A 25442-nucleotide genomic window follows, 5' to 3' on the forward strand; every position below is an offset into this window, starting at 1 on the left:
AATATATAGAAATGAATAGATGGTTCTATGTAAAATTCTTTTCATCAGATCCCAATTTTAGTTTCCTTCGAAAAAATCATACCCTCTTCAAATCAATTAGCACCAATTTTAAAAGAATGGCGTTGAGCAATAAACAGTTGAAAAGGGATAGGAAGTGCAATTTCACGTCATAATCTCGCTCATTAGCAGCAGCGATAATTGATTAGACGTCAATGAAAACGTCGGTGTCACTCTCGATTGGCGATCGTCTCGCTGATTTTGACACACACAATAACTTTCTTATTTACATTCTTCCTGATCGGTGGCGGGCACCTGCCTTTATTCAAACTTAAAAGTGACAAAACACTAGCACTTTCATTGTGTCTGCGAAAGGGACTGAAACTAGCTTACTGTGATCGATAAACGCCTTCCTCAACAGTTTCATACTAGATCACTTCGGCAAAGTAAAAGAAACAAACGCCCCTGTCCTTTTTTGCTCCTGTAGCAGCAGCAGCAGCCGGTCTTTCGCCTCTGATGGAGCGCTTGATAACATGCACGGCGCATTCATCGCGCCAGCAGGTGTCAATAGTTAATAATTTTAACGCCCTTCTGATTTCAATGACTTGAAAGCATTAGTCAATTTTAGTTAAGCTGTACAGTGCCTATTTAAGCTGTAATCTTTATTGAGATAAATACGCAATGGGATTAATAAATTGAATGAGTTCAGTCAACTCTGACTCTCGTTGACGGCTTATGACTTTCAGATGAATGATTACGCGATTTGCAATTTTCATGAACTTGATATTTTTGCTACAATTGACTGAGTTTAAATTGAAATACCCACTGATCTTTCAAAATTATTCAAGATCGCCTTTCGTTCTAGATTGAAAAAACTAATATTTAATCAATGTAAGGAATACACATAATTTGCTCGCATATAAAATTATCTCAGCACACGATAAAAGTTTTAAAAATGACAAAGTATAAATTAATTAAAGTAAATTTAAAGTTGTCGATCAGATGTTTCCAATCGCAATAAATCAGTTGTTTCTGAAACTGTTTTAAATGACGTACCTTCCTTTGGACGAGGCGCACACGCGGCGAGAGCCACGAGCGTGGAGCAGAGCAGCACTTTGTGACACCAGAAGCCCGCCATGGCTGGAACACAACTGAGACTGACTCACTGCAGCGGCGGCTTTCTCATCAGAGGAGAAAGCCAGCCCTCTAAGCGAGTTGCTGCCTCCTCCTCCTTGCAAACCATCTCACACACACACACACACACACACACACACACACACACAATACGTTAATGCTTTTTTACTCTAGTATTTTGTTTGAATTCACATCAAAACTATTCCTTTTCTGGATGTATTGTGTGGCTTACGTGTAGCTTGCACGCACATCCGTTCAATTAATAAATAATTAGACGAAAATTATAGTTGACGGTAGATGCCAATGAAGGCAGAAAGATGCCATTTTTTCAGTTGAAATTTTAAATTTAGTAGAAACTAGTTGAACAGAACATTAATGTGGAAATACGAAAAAACTACTGCTCGCTATACACTTTGGAAATTGCATTTAATATCAACTGAAATATTATAAAAATTTAAACCACAGTTTTATATATATCTAATAGGATTACTTTGCTATTAGAGGGATATTATCAATCTTCGGAAACAGATGAAAATCATATATTGCTGACGTGGAAATCAGCCCGCGAGGTTTGTTTATAAAATTAAGGTTGATCTTTGAGCTTGGAAATTCAGAGTTCTGTGAAATTTCACCAAAAAAATAATTCGAAAAATCAGACATCATAGTTGGGGCACAAAATTTTCCTCTCCTTTTTGATATCATTTTTGGAGTTAAATCTGATGGTGAGATTCATTTTTGAGAATATGCAATTTTCTCAGGGTTTGTCAAAAATATGCATTTTTAAGAAAAAATCTCTAGGCAGTAAAAAATCTCTCCATGAGGTCAAAGAAATGGATCTTAGTTAAGACTAAAAATTATCCTCTCACCTGAAAATGGTTGCGGGCTTCGATCTAATGGTGAGATGAAAAATGTCTGAGTTTCAACTGGGATCCGATTTGTCGATCTCATTATGAGATTGTCTTTAGTGTTGGTTTAACATAGTTATTATAGTCAGACACTGTATTGCAATTGGGGCGCAGCACAACAATATTTCAAAGAGGTTGAAAAACTTTAAATGCGAGGACATATTATGTCTGTTGATATTATTAAAAGCTTCAAAAGTTGACTCGTTGGGGCTCTTAAAATTGCTTATGAGTTGCGGAATCGCAAAATAATGCTCTTCGTGCAATGCAGACACGTACAACAAGTTAAAATTTTCGATGCCAATCACAAATTAATTTACTTGGCACGCTGTAATTTTGAAAGCAAGGATTACTCTTAATTGTCAATAAAATACTCTAATTTTCAGATAGAAGAAATATACAATTGTTTGTTCAACTAAACAAGAATGTGCAATTGGCAATAAAGATCAAAATACTAATCCAAATAAGGGAACCACTCTCTCTGTTCAATATACATAAAATCGTGCATTTATCGTCCTTTTGGAAAACAAGCGCCATTGTTTGAAACTTATATCATTGCTGGTTCATTATATTATCCTTTGAAAGGAACAAAAGAGGAAAACGAGGCGAGTCATGAAGCACTTTATTAGAAATTAAAATGCTCGCTTTGCCGCGTGTTCTCATTATTTCAAACGCGAATCCATTTGCGGCAGAATATGCATATATACACATGCAGAGATACGAGAGCAACATTTACACAAAACTTACGCAAATCCATCAAGTTGTATAATAATAAAATGCAGCGTGCTTTGTTTCGTTCTCTGCCGCTTGGTAATTATATTAACACGACTCTTTCATTAGCCGCGCAGCAGCATTAATATTATCTTCACGCCTAAAAAGACTGTGTAGCACAAATTTAATTATATCCACCTGAGCCAAGGTTACAGCTTTTGAAAATATACAAGGCATGTTGAAGAGTGCCAATTGCGCTGTTTCGCCAGCGTGCACCAGAATGTGATCGCATTTGTGAAGCAAATGCGTGTCAGCACGAAAATATTTTAACATTCTCGATGTTGCTGCTGCTGCATGAATTTAATGGTGTACAATAAACCGTCGGAATGAAATTCAGATGAATCGTGTTCAGAAAATGGCCATTTCCTGGATTATTATATATCTTTTTACGCTGCACACTCATGCTCATAAATTTGTTTGGAGCTTCACGAAATCCTGGCGATAAACAAAGATTTTCAAAAGGAAAACAATAAAATTCACTAATTTTTTAATCTCTATGAGTAACAAGCTTTATGAAATTTGCTTTTTTCATGTTGATGTAGCACTGGAATTTGATTTTTAACAGTGCCAATCGATTCCTGAGGGTTAATTGCACTAGGTAGCCAAATCACTCGGTCGACAATTTGACACGACATATACCGGAAATCGATGGAAACGTCAAAACAGTTAATTTGGCCTGAGCGTAGCAAAAAGTTCCTCAAGAACTCTGGCAGAGATGGAATCATAACAAAATTAAACTAGCAGTGGTGTTAATTGTTCTCTCTTCATATTTTTTTTTAATTATTTCATAACTGGCTGAAAAATATTAGGAAACAAATTCTCATTCCATCTAGAGATTTATTTTCCTTATTTTAATGCAGTAAACATACATTGCCGTAGTCATATTGAAAAATGTTGTTCAAATATCAGGGAACATGAGCTCTTTAATTGCTGTTGACGGCTGAACACACGCTTTCTTAAATTCAATCGAGACCCTTTAGTTCATACTTTTCTACACAGATGAAAACGAAGGATCGTTTGACAACGCGGAAGATGCAGACTCATTTCCCACAACATCTGCTCTCTTCCACAAGCGACTGACTTTCGGGGCGAATGTCGCCGTGTGCGCGCTCAGAAATCACGTCTCAGGTCGCGTGGGTCATCCGAGAGCAACTGTGGAGCCGCCACCAACAATCAGGATCTGCAGTCTTTGTGCAATTTTGCAGCAAACGAGAGCTGACGGGCCAGGCGGAGCAGCCGGCTTGCGACATTTGAGAGGCAACTTTTCGCTGCTGCTCATTTAATGGCCCTTCAAGATGTCAATGCGCCAGTTTATAAGACTACATAATACGTGGGTACTAGTACTAGCTGCACACTCGGTGCCCCGTCTCGTTAACCCGCGCGCACCGAAAGGTGTGTATGGTATGCGCACATGTTGCTGGGAACGCCAAAGCCTTTCTAATGCGAAAATTTCGCTTTTCTTTCGCTCTAAATAAACTGGGCTGCAAAATGAGGTTCATCGAAGGAAGAGGATTCCAGATCTCCTGCGTTTTATTATAACATGATCCCCTTTTAGTTCTTGCTTGAACGAAAAATTAAACAGGCACAAATGAATACTGATCCGATGTGCATTATACAAAATATATAACGTCATGCCATTCTCTGGTATAGTTGCAAATTTGACCATAACTGTCAATTCAAGGTAGTAGATTTGAGGTCACTACATATTATTTTCATTTTTTATAAACGTGTGCAAAAATCAAATTATTGAAAACCGTATTATTGTGTCAAAATCGTAAAAGCCCCCCAATGATAAACTTTTGTTTGCACTTTGAAATTTGAAAACGCTTGTTGGCATTAAAATGTCGGTATTTTAGTAAATTTCTTCTGATTTAAACGGACTCATTTTGAAACAAATTCGAAAATTCAATCAATCACTATACGCACTGCCATAGTTAACCAATTTGTAAGCACAATATCAATTTAATGTATTCAGCTGCCATGCCTGTTTAAAGAGTCAATTTGCAGAATGACCTCATCCTTTTGCCGCGCGCATTTCCCCTATTTTTCACTTTCTTGTCACTGCGCGGAGATTCCGCGTGCGTGTCATGATGCCGACACTTATACAAAGACGAAAGACGTGTTTATTTGCGCGATGAAAATGAGACGTGTGGCGACGGTGAGAAATTGCCTCGACTTTTACAAGTTAGTTGCGCGATCTTCGCCAGAGCAAGAGAAAAATGGAGTCCATCTATCAATACGCAAAGCACAAAAGCGAAACTGGCACCATTCGAGTGCGAGAGCAATTCGTTACACCGACAACACGTTGGCAGCAAAAGATTCTCCACTCAGATACCTTTTAAGTTTTGAGTCTCTTTTCTCACTGCTGCCCACAGTATAAAGTATGAGGTAATGTGTTTGCAAGATGGCCAATGACCAGCGAGAATATTTGGATCACGGATTTTAGTTCAAACGATAAATTGATGTTAAATAAAATAAACTTAATTTTGAGATTTTCTATTATAAAACGAACTAAATAAATAAAGCAATATTGTTGAAAAAATTTAATCCCTTCAGTTGGCCAGGGGAGGTTGAGATGGGTTTAATGGTGTTCAGGTTTTACAACTCTGATCATTAAAATCCGAAATTTAGCTGTGTAACTATTTGCAAAGAAAGAAAAATAGAGTTTGTCCGACTTTTTGAGAGTAAATTTGGTGTCAGTTTGATCAAGCACGGCGAGAGGAATCAATAGCATATCCGATTTTTCAATATGCACCACGGGTCGATTATTGTTTTAGCGGAGGTTCGCGACGGAAAGTTGCAACTCTTCACGTGACCGGATGCGTGAGAATTCCGGTCACAGTTTTAAAGTTTCCCCAAATTTCCAACAAATTTTGCTTAACATTTTTATCGCTTATAATCTTCTGATTGAGGCAGACTTTTGGTTTGAATTTGATCGATTTTTCTTGACCTCTAGCCAATTATTTTATTCTACAATCTTGTATCTTTTAACGATCAAACCGGATGGTTAAATTAAATTATCATATGTTTTTAAAATAATTAGAACATTTGTCATTAGAACACAAAATCTGGAGTTTTTCACAAGCTGGCTGACTCAAATCGTTTGAAAGCGATATTTAAAAGAAAATGAGGAAATCGACTATAAAAATGAATGAAAAATCAACCGACTAGTTTACAGCTACCAGTTTGAACATGTGGAAGTGATGAGCGCAAAAGATCAAAGTTTGGCCGCATATAGCACACATAATAATATACAACTACTTTTGCAGCCACGTCTGCCGCATAAGGAAGCGTTGAAAATTGTGCAGAGATTGTGCTTGGCAGATACTTTGAATGGAATAGTACAACGACTAGACGGCAATTACGAGAGGCTTTTCGAGTAATTGTGCCTTGCCTGATCGATATCGTTTGCAAAATGAACAGAAAAGACAGCTGCGCGCGGATGAATTTCAGTTCAGGAAGTGTCGGCATTAAAAATTCACGGAGAGCTCGAAAAGGATAATTGGTTCACCAGTCGAGATTTAAAAGGAGAATTATGGACAGAGTGATATAAGTGCCTTTCGATATTCTGAGCACTCGGAACGAGCGGGGGCCTTGATCCGTGCGCATAAATCAAATTAGGATCGCGCGCGCTCGCGTTCAAAACTTATTAAAAATCGCAGCCTTGCTCGTTTGAACTCAATCAAAATAAATTGTCGCAATTATTTCCTCTTCCTTGAACCTGATTTGAGCATTCAGCGCGCGAGCAGTACACCACACTCTCCAAGTTTTCAAAGGCGTGATTGATGATTTGCTCATTGGAGAAATGCAACTGTACTTTTTTATTTATTAATTTGAAAGGGGCACGATTGGGCACTGCTGCCGCAATTCGATTGTGCCAATGAGCATTGGAGCGCGTGAAATCGCAAATTTTACGGTAATTCGCCTGAGATAAATTAACAGCCGCGCAACAAGCAAATTACGTGCAATTTGCAAGAGATGAACGCTCAAAATTGCACAAGCAGCCTAATTTAGAAGCGTGAATTAAATATTGTAAATTTTGTTGTGCAATTGAACTTACGCAAAATTAATCTTAATTTCCTATTGTGGTCCCTCTAAATAGCAATTCGTGTGCTTGGGTGCAGCCCATAGAAAGATAAAATATACGTAATTCCTTTTATCTTTTTCATATATTTCATCCTTCAATTAATAATTACCCCCAGCAACTCATGTCCGGCCCCTAACACTGAATATAAATTTTAGAGGAGGAGAAACCCTGTAGCAATATAAAGATAAAAAAAACAAGTTAAAAGCTGCATTTATTGAACACAAAATCGTCACTTTATTGCAATGAAGGAATTTTGTAATGCCGTGAATAGCTGTGTTCAAAATTTACTTCCATAATGATTTCTTCTTTACCACATTTTTAATTGCCCGTTTAAAAGCGCCGACGCCACACCTATACGCGAATTAATGCGTAAAATTGTAGAGGAAAGTGGAAACTTTTTTAACTTTTATTTTTCATATCCATGTATTGACTTTATGAACGACCGAAATATTCTTTTGTAACTGATCCTCGTTCAGATTATAATTCAAATACTTTAAATCATTTGACCGTAAGCACAAAGAGGATTAGCCTAGCCGGTTCTATCAACGTTTTCAATGCGACGTTGATATATCTCGAAACTTAATATTTCAGTTACAATATAAAATAAACGATGATTAGAATCTATTACTTTGTAATTTCAGTGCAAATGATAGTAGTTATATGCACTTTTGATTTTAAACGCTTTGGACAGCTAACTTTAGCTAACGATGCGTTCGACACATTCGACACATAATTATAGATATTTTACTTGGGTTGATTATGCAGAAAGGCGTCATCGGTAAAATGCGCATATTTCACGAGATATGCCAACATGGTTTTATATCAAATAGGCGCGTTTCGCAACTGCCGCGTTCGTTTTCTCATTACGCCGGCAACGTGTGAAGTCTGCCGTAAATCGATGATCACCCACTGTTTTATGCGTCTGCTGCTGGTGTGCCACAATTGAATAACACGCGCGCGTCTCTTCTCTCATATGCTATTCCAATCGCACCACTGTGCAACCGTGGCGATAAATAACTCAATTCGCTCGCTTGCTGGTCAGTCGATGGGAAATTTCTATTTTAACATTAATTCTCTCCGTACATTTCCACACACACACACACACACACACACACACACACACACACACACACACACACACACACACACACACACACACACACACACACACACACACACACACACACACACACACACACACACACACACACACACACACACACACACACACACACACACACACACACACACACACACACACACACACACACACACACACACACACACACACACACACACACACACACACACACACACACACACACACACACACACACACACGCTGGAAATTGGCTTGTGTTCATTGTATGCCAGCCAGCAAAGGTGAAAAACAGAAATGCTGTTTTTCAACTCTTCGTGACAATTTAACAAGGAGAAAGAATTGGAATTTCAATTGGCAACGAGCCGCGTGACACTTAATTATTAACTTATATAATATCTTGAGACGGTACTGGACACCAAGGCTGCATTTCTTTTAATTGATATAAAATTGAGTAACTCTGCACATTCCAAACGTTTTAAAGGTGATGCTAAATACAAATAGGCAAATTTTGAACCCAATTTTATTTAAATATTTCAAATACTTTACCATAAAGTCCATATCATTATTGTAATTTTATATAAAAATATGTAAAAACAAACCAAGACTGAAATCAAAACAGATTTATTTTAATCATGGTTTACCTCTTTGATGCGGCTGGAAATTTTGAAATGCGGTAAACTTATTTGTGAAGAGCCCAGCCGAAAAAAACTCATATTTGGGGTGCTACCTAATTTTTCCGTGTTTCTGCACAATTTGAATCAGAAAAGGTCAGAAAAAGTTTTTCGCCAAATAAAACAGAATATAGAAAATTATATGATGATTATGTTAAAAAACTCCTTTGCAATTTTGTGAAACTGGAGGTGGAATTCAATTAAATAATTTTAGCTCGTCCTTTAAATCATTCATAATCGAAATAAATATCCGGAAGAAATTGCAAAAAGCAGCTTTTTGTGGTGCAGCAGATTTTTCCCGTAAAAAAATCAGGGTTTTAGCAAAGCCCTGTGCAGGAACCGTTTTGAGCTTTGTTACACTCCGTCTCCTTCAGGGAGGTGACGAAAAATGGCCCTGAGGCAGCCGAAACAATTGGTATTCTGCTCAAGGTGGATTCTGAATCTACTTTAAATTTAACTCTCACGCGCTCGCTCGCCGCTGGTGGCATTTGAGCAAAATCATAAATATGACGATCAATCGAATGTGTGTCTCGATTTGCCTGTGCCGACACACACGACTGCCTTTCTGACTGCTGTGGGACCAACCGGCGAGCAATGCAAATGTCATCGGTAATGTAAATCATTTTTTGAATGTGCGCCAAATACATGAGACCACATTCGTGCCAAGCAACTGCGACATTGAGAAAAGATCTTACTTTGCCCCTGCTGTCATTCTGTTTTGCAGTTGTTGTGAAACAAACAAATAAGTCAGTTATAGGTTGTGTTCATGCATCTTCTCCACTTGCTTGTGTCATATATTATTTTCCTGGCTAGGTGATAATAAATTATTAGCCGGCACAGCACACTCATTCGCACCCACAACAAAGGACGACGGTAATTGCGCGTGGTATTTAGAAAAAAAGAGTTGTGTTGGAATGATTTCGTTGCAAAAGCTAAAATTATGCCGTTCTCATCTCTCGCGTCTCTGCACCCATGGAGGTACAATTTGATATAATAGAACAATGGCGCGAGTCCGTGAGCAGAGCTGATAAATAACGCAATTGAAAGGTGCATGCTTTCGACCTTTTTCTTCGATCTGCGCCCGAGCGAAACAATTTTCACCGCTCGCGCTTCAATCGCCACCTTAATCTCTTTTTAATGTCAGAAAATTATGTAAACTTTGATATGGAATATATAGATGATGTAAGTTGCGCAAAAATGAACGCGTCATGCCTTGCTGTTGCGCATATGCGCCAAAATGTATTTTAACTCACAACCCTTCCTCACGAAAATGCTGACGTTCTCCGCCCATCTGCTCTTCTTGAGACCTCTCTCCTGCCGCTCAGGTGTGTAACCTTTTGCTCTCCAAGAATTCCGCCAAACCCTCCTTCCCTTCAGGAATGTATTCGTGGCTGACGATCACCGTCTGTGAAGTAAATTAATAAGGATACAGTGTGTGTGTGTGTGTGTGTGTGTGTGTGTGTGTGTGTGTGTGTGTGTGTGTGTGTGTGTGTGTGTGTGTGTGTGTGCAATGCTGAGGGTCAAATGATTTTCTTCGCATTAAATTTTTAACACTTGTTAATAAAATGAACGACAGTGAAGTACTTCAGCAGCGCACCAACAACTACAATAAATCTTGTTACTGAACGCACTAAGCACAGATCATGTCACATACTATCCGCTATAAGCAAGTTCAAATTGCGAAATTTTTTCATGATGCTTGAGCCTCCGCTTAAACGTTTTCCATCTAATATTGTTTTTCATTCTTTCCAAAAGAAACTAATTTATGTGATGCAGCTTTCTTAAGTGCTCAAATTAAAACCTTCTTTACTCGAGTGTTGTAAATCGGAAGAAATATTTTTTTAGAATGAGTACAATCGTAGATAATCCCCTATAGCAAAACAATAGTGCGAAATAAAGTATAGATCGAATCAACAGTTTGCATTTGTGTCCTTTTCCTGGAAAAAATTATTCACATTTTTTTTAAAAAAATTTGTTTGAATTTCACTCTAATTTTCTGATACGACTTTTGATATAGTGGAAGCGATTCTACATACTCTATATATATATGTATATATATATATATATATATATATATATATATATATATATCTAAACGCTAAAACACATTTAACTTAAGCTGCTTTGAAATTCAATAAACCTTTTGTATTTGAAAATATTTTTTAATTTGTATGAGACGAATCATTACAAATAATATCAAATGCGTGTATTTTTAAATTGCATTTATTTTGATAACTTCTCAGTTTAGCAATAGCAGACGTTCTCGGGTTCATAATCGTGGATGGAATATATCCAAATAAGTGTTTTGTTCTGGTATTAGGAACTGTTGGAATTATCTTCAGCAGATTCCACAGAGCGCTTGTCCCTGGACTCGTCGGAAACATTGGCAGTCTCCTCAGCAGACTCGACAGACCGCTTGTCCCTGGACTCGTCGGAAACGTTAGCGGTGTCCTCAGCTGACTCGACAGATCGCTTGTCCCTGGACTCGTCGGAAGCGTTGGTGTCTTCAGCTGACTCGACAGAGCGCTTGTCCCTGGACTCGTCGGAAGCGCTGGTATCCTCAGCAGACTCTACAGAGCGTTTGTCCCTGGATTCATCAGAAACGTTGGCGGTGCCCTCAGCAGATTCAACAGATCGCTTGTCCCTGGACTCGTCGGAAACGTTGGTGTCTTCAGCTGACTCGACAGACCGCTTGTCCCTGGACTCGTCGGAAACATTGGCAGTCTCCTCAGCAGACTCGACAGACCGCTTGTCCCTGGACTCGTCGGAAACGTTGGTATCCTCAGCAGACTCTACTGAGCGTTTGTCCCTGGACTCATCTGAAACGTTGGTGTCTTCAGCTGACTCGACAGAACGCTTGTCCCTGGACTCGTCGGAAACGTTGGTATCCTCTGCAGACTCGACAGACCGCTTGTCCCTGGATTCGTCGGAAACGTTGGCGGTGTCTTCAGCAGACTCTACAGAGCGTTTGTCCCTGGACTCATCTGAAACGTTTGTGTCTTCAGCTGACTCGACAGATCGCTTGTCCCTGGACTCATCTGAAACGTTGGTGTCTTCAGCTGACTCGACAGATCGCTTGTCCCTGGACTCGTCGGAAGCGTTGGTATCCTCAGCGGACTCGACAGAGCGTTTGTCCCTGGACTCGTCGGAAGCGATGGTATCCTCAGCGGACTCGACAGAGCGCTTGTCCCTGGACTCGTCGGAAGCGTTGGTATCCTCAGCAGACTCTACAGAGCGTTTGTCCCTGGACTCATCTGAAACGTTTGTGTCTTCAGCTGACTCGACAGATCGCTTGTCCCTGGACTCGTCGGAAGCGTTGGTATCCTCAGCGGACTCGACAGAGCGCTTGTCCCTGGACTCGTCGGAAGCGTTGGTATCCTCAGCAGACTCTACAGAGCGTTTGTCCCTTGAGTCGTTGGAAACGTTGGTGTCTTCAGCAGATTCTGCAGAAATGGACCTCTTATCCCTGGATTCATTTGAGTCAGCAGTGTTCTCAGCAGACTCTGCAGAGCGGTCGGATGCAGAATTTTCCTCCACAGACCCAGTCGAGGGTTTGCCGTTTGACTCATTTGACGCAGAATTGTTCTCTGCAGATTCAGCTGAAGGTTTTCCTTTGGACTCGTTAGACGCTGAATTTTTCTCTGCAGATTCAGCTGAAGGTTTTCCTTTGGACTCGTTAGACGCTGAATTTTTCTCTGCAGATTCAGCTGAAGGTTTTCCTTTGGACTCGTTAGACGCAGAATTTTTCTCCACAGACTCAGCCGAAGGTTTTTCTAAGGACTCGTTTGAATTGTTCTCTGTTGACTCCTTGTTCGCTGAGTTGAGGATAGATTCATTGGAGCCTTTGGATGCTTCGTCAGACTCCTTACTGTTAAACAAATTCCCCCACGGTTTTGTTTCGACTGCACACAGCAAAGCCACAAAGAGCAGTGCGAAAATTGCTCTGTAACAGAAAAGTTTCAAAGTTAGATAAAGTTGAACCCGCAAGTCTAAATTAGATAGGCTTCGAAAAGTAGATATTCACTCACCTGTGTCTCATTTTCTTCGTTGCTTCTTTCGCTCTCGCGGTGTATAGCACTCACTCAAAATGAGTCAAGAACGTTAATATCCGTTTATTTGAGAGAAGGGGTATTTATATCATTTATAATTTCCGCAGCCTTATATTTGAAAAGAGATAAAACCTTATCAGTTAAGAAAAAGTCAGTTGCGTAATTGTAATTGTAGTAGCATTATTACACTATCTATTTACGAAGCTTATTCACAATGCGTCATGTAATTCAAAGAGTTGTGCAGAGCATATATATTGGTTGAACCTGGGAAAACACGACTCCTATCATTACAAAAGAGGCATAAGCAGACGGGAAAACAACTCCGTATGTCTGATAACAATTAACTTATGGCCGTGTCATATTATCAGCACTGAAAGCTCGAGATGGTTGGAAATTTTAACCAATAAATCATTTGAATCTTTCACGTCAATGTCTTAATCCGGTTAAGTGTATTAAAAGATTATATCAAAATTAATGGGCTGGCCAGTCATTAGACAACCGCGTGCTCGTGTTTTAATGTTTTACGTAAGTTATATGTACCATATTATTTGGAATTTGACTGGAGTAATCTTCTAACTAAACAGTAAGTTTTGTTAATTTAACTCTTCTTGATCTATATTTAAGTGACAATATTGAAAGCTCTCTCTTAAACTTCATTAATCAATTAGATAAATTAGATTGTGTCTCCATTCACTGCTCTGGTGACTTGATTCAAAGGGTTAAATTATTTATTTTATCACATTTTTTAAATTATAATAAATTTTTGTTTTATTGAACAATGCGCACGTCCAATTTCTTGGAAAAATTGTTTCTTCGCCGTTGCAATTAATGCAAATTCCACTTTCCTTTTGAATTTTTCTATACTATATGCAGGAAATAAATCTGAGCTTAAATCATATTCTGCTCAAGTAAACACATCCTGTTTTGCAACAATTTTTATTTTGAAGTTTTTTTAAATCTCGTTTACCTAAATATACGTATTAGTTCTCATAATCAGGCAAATTAAAGTATCTATCAATGGTAAAAAAATACTAAGCATGTGAGAAAAGGAAAACTATTTTTGGGAAAGCCAGGGTGAGTCCAGACTGGTGCGGTTAATAATTTTGACGTAACAAAAGTTGCTCTGTCAGTCCATAATAAACTTAATTTTGAAACTAACAAAAATGATCTCATTACCACAATAAAATGAATGCCCTGCAGAGGGACGGAAACTGCTCCGCCAAGCAGTCTTTCAGTGCGGGTGGCCTATATCGTTCCCCTCTTTTGCGATACGAAAAGTCAATAAATTACCGAGGTCAGTGCAGTGCAATCATTAATTTACTTTCAACTAAATTCAAAATTGAAATGAGATCAGTTTTTTATCTCACGCGAAGAATTCCCAGTTTTAAATCATCGTCACGGTATTTGTTTATTTTATTTCCCTACATATTAATTTTACGCAGTCTAAAAATTGCTCAAACATCTATAATACAATCAGGCTTGATTGTTATGAATTGCCAAAGTTAATATGAGAGCTAGAGAAAACAAATATGTGCACAGTATAATAGGGAGATCCGCCCTGCCCCTCTTGAAATGTAAATGAACCAACGCAACGGCCTTTGAACTCGCTCTCCGATGTGAATTTCTTCAAAGATCACTTTCTCATCCTGACGCAACGTTGGGTATGAATTAAATGGAAAAATGTTTGCATGGGATAGGAATGGGTGTATATGTCTCCTCCTTATTTCACACAACGCACAAGCTCTGTCTCTCTTTTGAGCATCAGGAAGTTAAGGGCGCGAGCATTATTTTATCTTGCTGCTAAAGGAGCAGAGACATTTCAATAAAATGAAACTGCGCTTTTTCATAACACGCGTAGTAAAAAGGCGGAATTTCACTTTTAGCACCTATAAACTTCTTGCGTCCTTTGACATAAGTGTCTTTCATAGATCTGAGATGCAAATGCCAAGCAATTGAAATAAAATTGTTTTTTGATTTATTTAGGAGGAAATGCATGTCGGAAAATTTGATGCCGCACTTTAACCAAAATTCGGCTGTGTAACTGATTTTAAAATTTTTGGCTCGCTGTGTAGATAAGTAAACAACCATTTTTCGGCTCTTCCATCAAATTAAAAAAAATATATTTTTAAACTTGTTCTGTTAATGCTATATTATTAATCTCACAAAATACCCTGGTTGGTCTGTGTGTTATATAGAGTTAGAGTTCAGGTGTTTTTTCTTTCCTGTCCTGTCTTGTTCCAAGAAAATAAATTTCCGGGTTTCCTGTACCTGATCAGGTTTTTTCTTTCCTATCCTTTACCAGTACCGCAGTATTTCCCGCGATTTCAATTTTTTATTCCTTTTAGGTTCTCGGAACGAAATGTGATAATTTTTACTGTTAATGCGTATCTAGGATGCAATATAAAAACCTTCCAACTTTATTCCTAGTTGGAATTTAAATGTGTAACTTATTTTTTTTATTATGTAAATTATGACCTTGATTCCCGTCAATTCTAATTGGAACTCTCGGAAAAATTAGGTTTCAGTTGAAATTCTAGCGTTTCTAAAAACAGTCCGATCGCTCCTCTATATGTGATATTTCCGACGCATTTTCAAGAAATTGCAACACAAAATGACTTTTCTCTCAACGGGATATCTTGTCACGGAAAAAAGTATTATTTGTCTTACTGGGTTTTAAGGAACAATCTAGAGTTCCGGTTTCCATTATTTCCTGTCCTGGAATACTCTCTAGTGTGTTCATTTGTCAAAAAAGTGAAATAAATACAAGGGTTCATAAAATAAGCATTGAAAATGCATCTATATTTTATGCAGGTAATTTTATTGCTTTACGTTGATATTCACGATTTTACAACCTTGCCAAATAGGCAAACCCGTTTTGAACGTATGTTTAGCAGGTTGCGGGATTTTAGTGGATATAGAGAGCTTGTTGGTCTCTTGGTTTTAGTATATTTTAATAGAAAAATGTTTCCAAGCATGGCTGAAGTATAATTGAGCGCAAACAAGTTCGGTTAGTCTCAAAGTGCTTTCATCAGTGCGCTCAATACAATTAAAATTCTTTTAGACTTTTTCATATTTAAGGCATTCATTGATATAAATCAGGATTGAAATAAATCGATAAAAATTAAGATAATGAGCTCTGGTTCAATGATATGAACTATTTGTCATCCAGCTTCATCTCTGCCATTGCCAAACTGAATCTTTCTCTCAAACTCTGCTCGGCCACCTGCTGAATTTTTGTGGTCTCTCTGTTCCTAACCTCCCACAGTTGCAGCAGCGCACAAAGCCTTTCAGCCAGCCTACTTAGTCGACTTGTTTCGTCTTCAGCACTAATAACTTTGTTTTCCATATCGCCCATCCTGTTGTTCGTGTCGGTCCTCAAGGTGCCCACCTCGCTCTTCAAACTGGCAACAACCATGTCCAAGTGCATTTGTACACCCCACAGCCGCTGCTCTAGGTGCTCTGAAATGTTGGATAACTGCTGCTGATGCCAGTTCTCGTGGCGTACCTAATAAATCCTCCGTCTTAATTTTACATTTACCAAATTATGCAGTAAGAGCTGGTTTTTTAGTTGCCTGTATTTTATCAAGTTAAAGATGCGATATTATTTAAAACTAATGGTACCTGCTGACTGCTGCAGTAGTTCAGTTTATGCAAAATGCTATTTTCACTCCTTTCCAGTCTCTTCACTAATTCTTCTTCGTTTCTATTGCAGCTGATAGATGAGACAATTTTGTCAAGCCTTCCTTCAAATATGTCCAATTTTCTGTCCAGTATTTCCCAATTTCCGATCTGACTAGAGAGTTTGAAAATTTTCTCCTCTAATTGCTTCCTTGTCTTCTTTTCTTCTTCCAAATTTATTTCTCGTACACTGCTGATGAACGTGACGAGTTGTTCGTGGGACTCTGCACAACCAGCTTGTAGGCTCGATATTTTTTCCTTGAGTGAGAGCTGCACAGGTTGAATTGAATCTGCCTCTTGTTGCATATCCTGCACCCTTTCTTCAAGCTGCGATAGCTGGCATTGGAGAGCAGACAATTTTTCTCTGGAAATAAAAAAACCTTTAGTCTGAAAAAAGAGATCGGAGAAAATAATTTACTAACTTTTGCATTAGATTTTGTTCTTGTAAAGTTCTCTGGAATTGTTCTAAACTAACATCCAGCTGCTCAGTAAAAGAAATACTTGCGTTCTCCAAAGCTTTATTCAGTTCCTTTAAACAGACGAAATAATGTATAGTAATTATTCCCCTGTTTAGTAGTCCTAAGTTTTACCTTTATATTTTCCTTTTGAGAAGCAACCAATCCTTCCAGTTGCCCCAATCTTTCTTTGAACTCCAGATTCTGTTGTTTTAAAATTCGCAATTCTTCTTTTAATCTGGAATTAATATCCTCAGATTGTTTTTGTTGTTCTTCCTTTATCATGGCCAAAATTTGTTCTTTCATTTTGTCCGTCAATTCAAATTTCACTGCTGCAGCAACTGGTTTGCTTTCCTGTGGTGCTGGAATGGCATCAGCAACACGCCGCCGCTCCTCGACTCGGGGCACAAGCTCGTCTTCCGTTTTAAGTATTTCCAAATGAAGAGGAGCCCTATTATCTTTGACTTTTGCATCTTTTTCTTCTGTTCTTGGCTTCTCCAAATATTTTTCTGGCTGGAGAAATTCTTCCCACAAAACCTCTGTTGGCTTTGGTTTCCCTGCTCTTCGCCTCCCTCTTATTCCTGGTGATGGCTCATAACTATTCAGACTTCCCTGGACATCATCTTTCTCTCTTACAATGGGTATTGCTGGGTTTGAAGGAGGTTGTCTTATATCAAATTCTATTTTGGGTTTAACCTCTTTAGGTAGCACTTCTTCAACGTCGGATCCAAATAATTCTGCCAAAAGTTCCGATTTTTTACTTTTTGGGATCCCCAAAGGAGCAGACTTTGTAGCGGCTGGGATTATTTTATAACTTTCTTGAACGTCTGGATCTGGAAGTGGTGGCGAAGGTGACTTATTTGGCACCGTTTTCGGGATGTTTGCCGTTCCAAATAATCCTGCATCCAAGTCGTCCATGTTCTAAAGAAAAAATAAATAAATCACAAAGATTGTATGATAGAAATAATTTTAGATTTAAGAGTCAGGCTGCACCAGGGCTGCACTTTGTAGCTTATTTTACTATTCTGTTATTAATTCGATTAATTCAACTTACAGCAAGCATTTCTTGCAGTTCACCATCAGAAACATCAGACACGTCATCTTCCAAAGCGTCCTTGGCCAACCTCCCATAAAAATCGCTCATTTTCGCTTTCTAAAATAATTGCAAGTAGATAACGCAGCCACAGAGTATGTGTGTATACCAGGTGTATACAGAGAGGGTAATAGTTAATGCATAGGAATTGTGTGCGCCAATATTTTGAAAATAATAACATAAGATGACGTCATTGTGGGCGGAGTACTGAAGAACTTAGGCTTCAACAGGTATGCTGATTAAAGAGCACAATAATGCAACCGTGGAAGTTCAAGTTCTATATCCTAATTTTTAAATAATAAAGATTTATGAGACTTAATCACCCAAATTAATTTTAAAACTGACTATGCGATCGTAATTGAATAATTATGAAAAAAGTTCTGAGTAAAAAATGTATTAACATAAACTCCTTTAAAAACACCCTACCCAGCTGGTTTTGAGCTAGCAGCTGCAGAGCAAAATACAAATTCGCTGCAGTGCTTAACGCCAGATTTTTGCAGTAAATTAAACATATTTCTAGTGATGGCGACGCCCAGAGACATCAGCCCACTTCTGCAAAAACTCAGGGCCTTTCTCCTTGGCGTAAGTACAAAAAAACTGCGGTCTGGTGTATCAGAAACATGTTATTCCACCATTATTTCGACTATCTATCACAGAGAAACCACACGAACGCGTTGAGATTTGCGGACTACATCGCAGCCAGGACCCAGCCTGCTCCAAATTTACCTGAAGGCCCAGCGCACAAACTCTCTGCAAATTATTATTATACAAGAGACGCTCGGAGGGAGATCCAACCTCCACAGGTCGTGGCATCTGGACAGAAGGCAATTGCATCTGGGTAAAAAAAGCTATTTTTATAAGAATAGAAACGACCTTCTGATCAATTTGCCTATACAATTGCAGTTCTGCTGTTGCATCAAAAGGTTTAGTAACTCCTGGCAACCAGTGGCGTTGGGATTGAGCACCAGTTATGAATGCTTCGTAATTTAGTTGAATGTAAATAATAAATACTGTCTCTATGTAAAAGTTCAATTCTTTGGTTCTTTTATGACTGCGCTACAAGGTAGATATAATCGATTAAACACACTATAACATTTTAAAACTTCCCGATCAATTTATTGTACCACATTCTAAAGTGCAAGGTGACTAGTCTCTTGTGCAAGCTGGGGTGAAAGGGGTTAAAGTTAACTTTCTCCAATCTCTTGAGATACAAATCTGCAGGCACGCTGGTCAACAAAAACGGCACTACTTCTTTTGGCACTTTAACTGTCCTTGCTTTGTCCAAATGGCGAAATGCCCGTCTGGCCACCTCATACACTGCATCCTGGACTTCCTTGTCAGACCCATGCCTGCGCACCATTTTCTCAGGATGCACCTTGTTCCTGCGCAACGTGTCCTTCGGTATGCCCAGTTCTGAGGAGTGAGTGGCGTGGGCTAGCCCTCGCAAGGCGTAGGTCAGTCCGATCGCCTTTCCCAGCCGACTTGTTGCATTGATCAGGTTCATGTAGTCACTCTAGAAAATTAAATTTTATTAATTTGTGATCGTGGGTAGGAAAATCAATGGATAGAAGTGTATACTGATTTTTATAAACTTAAATAATTTCACTTCCTTTAAAATTGGATTTGCAGCTGTCCCTCAGGTTTTATCTACAGCTAGTTTTTCAAATAAGAAAAAAACGGCTATTCAATCCCAGTATCCTGTCTATAGGCAGGTTTGGGTCTTTAACATTAAAAATGCAATTAAATTAAAAGCCTGAGGCCAAAATAATTTGTCCAAAATATCCAACTAAATTTTGTCATACAGACAACTTAAAAGCTAAAAACTACTAAAATTCAGTAAAATTCAAAAACGTAAACAAATGAAGAAGAGGCAAAAGTTATTAATAAAACTCCTTAGTTTCAAGTGTGAAATATTTAAAAAATTATGCATCAACCCGAAAATAGTGGGAAGCAATCAAAATTAGGAAAAACGCTGTTCAAAAGTAAAAACTTGATTTCAACTTCATTATATAATTTTAACTTTTTGAAGGGGTTTTCTGCAACCTAGTTGTGCGCAATAAATAACAAAATTTAAAATTAAAGCTAGATGAAGTTTTACAATTGTAGGGAAGTGGGATTCCTCTTTAACTATTCTAAAAACTGCTATAAATTAGTCTGGTCATTTAAAAGAATAATTGACAAACCCACCCTTATGTTTAAATTTTAAGTTTGTTTCATAATTATTTTCATTGAAGTGGGACAGTGACATGAAATAAACTCTTACCCCTGGCTTTTGAGCTGCAGCGGCTTGAAGGGAAAGGTACAAAAGTGGTGAGACAGTGTCTTCAGCGTACTGCTCCAAGTCTGCCAGAGTTTCATGACCTGGTTTTTCCAACTGCTTTTTCCGGCTTGTGATCAGTCTTTGGAGAAAAGCTTTGTTTAGTTTGTGTCTGGTCCTGGCTCTTTGCAGCTCCTGTGCCACTGGATGATGAGGCACATTCTGCTTGTCCAGACAATCTTGCCAGAAGTTCAACCGGCCCTGGCCAGCAATGGTTGCGTTGCTTACCTTTTGCGCCACCAAGGCCAACTGCAAATTTAAATATAAATAATATTCAGTGATATTGTCACATCAACATAAAATCTATAGTTGATTTTTATCGAGACTAGTTAAAATACATATATTTTAGCTGAAAATATGTACTAACAGTTTGGACTGAGAAGCAAAGGACTGTTTAACAGCTGTGTATTATTAAAATTTCAATTAACCTCGACATTGAATGCTCTGAGGGCGATGACAGTGGTCCTCTGAGTCGCTTCTGGGATCAAAAGAGCGCTGAGAAAACCCTCATAGTCGTGTTTTCTGACCAAATCGAGACAGTACTGCGAGCTGCTTGAGTCACTTCTTAACCTGATCGAGCCTGAAATCACGTTTCGGACCTGGCAAAGTCGGAAAATCCGCCGACGCAGCATTTTTGCCAGTAGCGGTGTGCTCATGCTCACATGAATCTGGTCCCTGTCCCTGGTATTTGTAGAACAGCTGCTCAGAGGCGGAGCCAAAACAGAAGGATGCAGTCAGATAGGCAACCCGCGAAAACATCCCGTACTCCCGGTTGCCCAAATTATGTTTTCAATTTTTGTAGAAACCTGGATACGAGTTCTTAATTTTAATTTTGAGCTAAAACTTAACTTATAGGTACATATTTTAATTCAAATTAGAGATTCAGAACATTTTCTCTTTTTCCTTTATCAATATAAAACCTTATTGTTTTCTTACAGGATTTAAATATTTGCCTTTTTGACTTCAGACAGCAGCTACATTATGCGAGGGTTTTTAATTTAGGTATAAGCAGGCGTTTGGTACTTTCCAATTTCGAAACATAAAATTTGGCTTCCTTTCCTGGAAGATGGTTCTTTTATTCTGCAAAACAAATATGTGTGTCAAAATTGATTTAACAAAATCGCACCTTTTGTTTTAATTGTAGGACATTTGCTAATTTGAACAATGAAAAGAAAATTGCAAGTGCGAAAACGAAATTAACAATGCAATGATCTCATTCACATTGATGAGCAGAAACAAAAATATCAGTCGCGAGACCTCCCCTTGACCCGCAAACTAGGATAAAAATAGGTGCATATGCGGTCATCCTTGCGTGGGACAATCAAACTTGGCGCGAGGTGAGGTCGGTCTGTGAAGCATTTTCTATAAATGTTCTGTTTTTTACCGTGCGCGTGATATCACGCGTTTGTGTACTACTTGCACGTTCATACTATTATAACATTATACTGAAGACTGACTGAGGAGCGGCGTTGCAAAAGGGAAGGCGGCGCCTTCATCCGAGTCGAGCTCGCTGCTGGGGATTCAGGTTTTTGCGTCAGTTTGTCGTCGAAGCGCCTTCGAGAAGAAGCGGCTCTCTTTACTGGATAGCATAGACTGCATCTCATTTCATCAGGAATATTTAGAAAATGAGCTTGTGCAAAGTTTTTGCTTTAGTTTTGTGCTCGCTAGCTCTCTTTGGACTCACTTCTGCGCAACCTACTGATGGAAATGGTAAGGAAATTTAATAATCAAATCGTTATTATACTACAAAAAATCACATAATATAATTAATTTATGAAAAAACATCAAAATTAGCTTTTAAAAGATTTGAAATTGCTTCTTTTCTCTGGTTTTGAGATCTTTTATTAAGGATGGGAGCTGTGAGGGAAATTTCTAGGCAAGAAAGATTAAATCCCACATTTTCATATTTATTGTTTAGCTTTTTGCTTGCAGTTTTTGTCATGAAATCATTAAAACAAAATTCATTGCAGATTATAATAGCCATTTTTTATTTATTGAGCTTTTATTTTTAATCGTTGAAGACGGTAAAAACATTTAAAAGATTAATTCTGATTATTAAAATTCTAACATATGATATATGCGAGTTCAAATTCTTAGATATAAATTCTCATTTGGGGTTGAGTCCATTTTGCCTAAATCACATCAACAGAAATCAGGTTTGACACTTTCAGTGTCTGAGAAACCAGGTTTTAGTCAAATGAATATATTAATAATCAAATATTATGCTTAGATCGTGTGCAAATAAGTATATTAAAATTATTTTATGGAAAATCGAGAATTCCATAACGCTGTGAATAATTCATTTCGTCCCATCGTTTGTTTATTCATTCACACACATAAAGTCATCAATATGACATTTTCCTTACACTATTTATGGAGAATGGAGAATGTATATAGGCACAATGCATAACAAAACTTTCGCGTTTTGCTGTACACCTTTAGGGAAAAATTCCAACAAGCGGATTCTCTTTCATTCGCAATATTTGTTTCAAAACAATCCTTTGGAAATCCTGCACCTTGAGCATTGTCATGAGAACGAATGAGTGTCGATTTTATTATGTTAATTCTATGCCTTGCGCGCATCCTATAGCAATAGAGACTGGCTATAGAAAATATTATTTGCTTTCTTTTTGCGCCTCGTGCATGTGTGTGCCAGACGTGTTTTATTCAGTTGTCAAAACTTTAAAGAATACAACAAACAATCAACACCTTTGCAATTGTAATTTTAGACAGTAAATTTGGAGTAAAACTATTAAGCACGCACGTTTTTAGTATGAATTTATTACTAAAAAGCAATTGGAACTTGTCCATAACGCATGTTTCGAACTTTTTAGATAAGATATTTTATTGAGGCAATATTTTAATTTTTCTAGAATACAAAATAAATATGGTTTATTTGGTTTCCAGCTGCCCCTTTTAGATGCTACCAGTGCAACTCAGTGGACAACCCCGACTGCGGTGACCCTTTCACGCCCAACAACACGACTCTAAAGGCAACCGAATGTCAGGACTTGGCTTACATTGCGGCGATATTTCTCACCAACACTTTCACCGAACAACGATTGAAGCACGCCTGCCTTAAAACGATCAAAACAAGTGGGTGCTCTCTCCTGCCAAATAATTATAATCAAATCAAAACAACCTCAATTTGCTAACAAATAATGCTGAGTGTTGCATAATAAAATTACAAAGTAAAAAGAAAAAATACTCCTCTTCCCCTTTGCGAAATTTAAAGAGTAAAAATTTCAAGATGATAATATGGCTCTCGCATGAGTCAGCAGTAAAATCATGTAAAAAACACTCCACTGAGAAACTATTTGACTTCAAGTGAAGAGTGTAGTCGTCTCCATTATACCACTTCATTTGTTTATTTTCAATATAATTTTTAATGCCGACGAAGGCAGATGCAATTGAGGTCGTGATATATACGAGGTTTACAGCTGAAATTACAAAGTGCAATGTGTTGCTAGCTGTTTATATTTCCTCTTCTAATACATCTTTAATATTGAGTCAGGAATATATAAACAGCTCGAAACATTTGATTTCAACTGAATATCTGTAGTATATATTTTAACAAAATTTTTTAGTTGTTTCCGCTGAAACAATTATTTGAAATATAGTGATAAATAATATTCCAATTCAAATTTTAGCTGGTGACAAAGTGGTGGTCACTCGAAAGTGCTCGTTGGACACATCGCAGATCAAGGACTCTAAGGGCAATCCTGCGCCCAACATGTGTGACGAGGACCTGAAACAGTCTCCTGGAGAGCACTGCAGTGTCTGCTACACTGACGCTTGCAATTCGGCACCGAAAATGCCCCTGACCACTGCCCTTTTGGTCCCAACCTTCGCAGTCCTTTTCCTTAGAAGAAACATGATGTGGTGAAGATGCTAAAAGTCAAAAGCAATATAGGATATTAAGTTGTAAAAACATTCTGTGATTCTCGTAAGCCTAACTGATTATTATTCAAAATTTTCGCTGAAATAAATATTTTTGTAGTTAATTTCAGAAATTTTGGTTTAGTTCCGAAAAGAAATCTGGGAAATGAGATCATACTTATTTTCTCTTCTGTTCTTTGCTATTGCGAGTGCTATTTTAGGTTTAATTTGCTCTTGTGCACTTATTAAACTGTAAGAAAATACTGTTAAAATAGTTAAAATGATGCAACCGTGGCCGCAAGAGCCTTGAAAATTTGCAACATTACTTTTTCTTTCCTCGAATAAATTGTTACAAATTACGGTGGTCACATTTTTTTTTTTTTGTAATTTGTTCTTGGTTTTAGAATACCAAGAAGGTTATTCCAACTAAACGCACAATTGATACTATCCTCTTTACTTCCTTAAAAATCATTGAATAATTTCATGTGGAGCTAAAATTAATGTTCTTTTAAATTTAAAAACAATTAAAATTAGTAATTTCAGACAATTTTTTGTAGCAATTTGTAAGAAAAACTTGTTCCTTTTTTCTGAGCGAGTGCACATTTTGTACTCGGAAGTAAAAAGTGGCTAACTGTTCATTCAACACACTTTGTGGGCATGCATCGCGTAATGTTTTTTGCGCGCAAGTAGCGAAATTATTGGAGCAGGTCAGACTTGTGTAAAAGAAATTGGACTGCAGCTAACTCGCTTAATGTATCCGCTTCACCTACTGACCAATCTCCGTGCTCACGGCCAACGTGATGCGCTGCTTATTTAACTTTTGCATGCCAAAAACCGGTTACGAAATCTCTCTGCTTTTGTTCGGCCCATTTGTTTAGGAGGTCAAATTTTATAATTTTTAATTGGTAGAGATTTCATTTTGCGAGCGATTATTTAATTTGTGTATCTATATCCGCAGCAATAAATTAAATTATATTTATGTAATTAATTGGAAATTGTGCCTAGTGTATCATAAGTCCATTTTGATCGATGACTGTATTTATTTTGGCAACAATAAAACAATAAAAAAATTTGAGCATATTTAATTATGGGTTATTCTCCTATTTCGTTAAAATTTTATGATCCAATTTTCTAGTTGGGGAGAAAAAAGGGGTCAATAAAATTTTCAGAGGTGCATTAACTCTGGAGAAAGTGCAGCTTTTATTATTTATTTTACTGTTGTAGCGGTTCCCGCAAATTTGGCGTTAAATCCACTGGACAGTATAAAATTTTGTTGTACCAAGACACCAAGAGTAACAAAATCAACC

At 37.9% G+C, this 25442-nt stretch overlaps 6 protein-coding genes across 6 annotated transcripts in view; 2 read left to right on the forward strand and 4 right to left on the reverse strand.

The window, feature by feature from the left end:
• The window catches only part of LOC135947659 (uncharacterized), a 32204-nt gene extending 31001 nt beyond the window's left edge, over window positions 1-1203 (reverse strand). The window contains exon 1 of the mRNA XM_065496545.1: window positions 1054-1203. Coding sequence (XP_065352617.1) covers window positions 1054-1135 — 82 coding nt within the window. The 5' untranslated portion in view covers window positions 1136-1203. The remainder of the gene's footprint in view (window positions 1-1053) is intronic.
• A 9668-nt stretch (window positions 1204-10871) lies between these two features.
• Window positions 10872-12874, reverse strand: LOC135937476 (dentin sialophosphoprotein-like). Its single transcript, XM_065480631.1, has 2 exons — window positions 12693-12874; window positions 10872-12607 (listed from the first exon to the last, which is right to left on the reverse strand). Exons 1-2 carry the CDS (start codon window positions 12701-12703, stop codon window positions 10981-10983), a joined length of 1638 nt encoding a protein of 545 aa, XP_065336703.1. The 5' UTR covers window positions 12704-12874; the 3' UTR covers window positions 10872-10980.
• Window positions 12875-15500: 2626 nt separating this feature from the next.
• Window positions 15501-18100, reverse strand: yuri (yuri gagarin). The gene is made up of 5 exons (XM_065491242.1): window positions 17901-18100; window positions 16982-17767; window positions 16814-16920; window positions 16335-16755; window positions 15501-16218 (listed from the first exon to the last, which is right to left on the reverse strand). The coding sequence occupies exons 1-5, from the start codon at window positions 17988-17990 to the stop codon at window positions 15868-15870; spliced, it is 1755 nt and encodes a 584-aa protein (XP_065347314.1). The 5' UTR covers window positions 17991-18100; the 3' UTR covers window positions 15501-15867.
• A 260-nt stretch (window positions 18101-18360) lies between these two features.
• On the forward strand, window positions 18361-18971 carry LOC135944386 (NADH dehydrogenase [ubiquinone] 1 alpha subcomplex subunit 7-like). The gene is made up of 3 exons (XM_065491280.1): window positions 18361-18521; window positions 18596-18777; window positions 18843-18971. Exons 1-3 carry the CDS (start codon window positions 18462-18464, stop codon window positions 18898-18900), a joined length of 300 nt encoding a protein of 99 aa, XP_065347352.1. The 5' UTR covers window positions 18361-18461; the 3' UTR covers window positions 18901-18971.
• A 57-nt stretch (window positions 18972-19028) lies between these two features.
• sicily (NADH dehydrogenase (ubiquinone) complex I, assembly factor 6 homolog sicily) lies at window positions 19029-20928 on the reverse strand. Its single transcript, XM_065491254.1, has 3 exons — window positions 20685-20928; window positions 20203-20505; window positions 19029-19452 (listed from the first exon to the last, which is right to left on the reverse strand). The coding sequence occupies exons 1-3, from the start codon at window positions 20910-20912 to the stop codon at window positions 19036-19038; spliced, it is 948 nt and encodes a 315-aa protein (XP_065347326.1). The 5' UTR covers window positions 20913-20928; the 3' UTR covers window positions 19029-19035.
• Window positions 20929-21693: 765 nt separating this feature from the next.
• On the forward strand, window positions 21694-24503 carry witty (without maturity). The gene is made up of 3 exons (XM_065491266.1): window positions 21694-21966; window positions 23164-23352; window positions 23907-24503. Exons 1-3 carry the CDS (start codon window positions 21882-21884, stop codon window positions 24140-24142), a joined length of 510 nt encoding a protein of 169 aa, XP_065347338.1. The 5' UTR covers window positions 21694-21881; the 3' UTR covers window positions 24143-24503.
• Window positions 24504-25442: the final 939 nt, after the last annotated feature.

The sequence above is a fragment of the Cloeon dipterum genome, chromosome 1 (assembly GCF_949628265.1).
Source record: "Cloeon dipterum chromosome 1, ieCloDipt1.1, whole genome shotgun sequence".
In the NCBI taxonomy this organism is placed as follows: domain Eukaryota; kingdom Metazoa; phylum Arthropoda; class Insecta; order Ephemeroptera; family Baetidae; genus Cloeon; species Cloeon dipterum.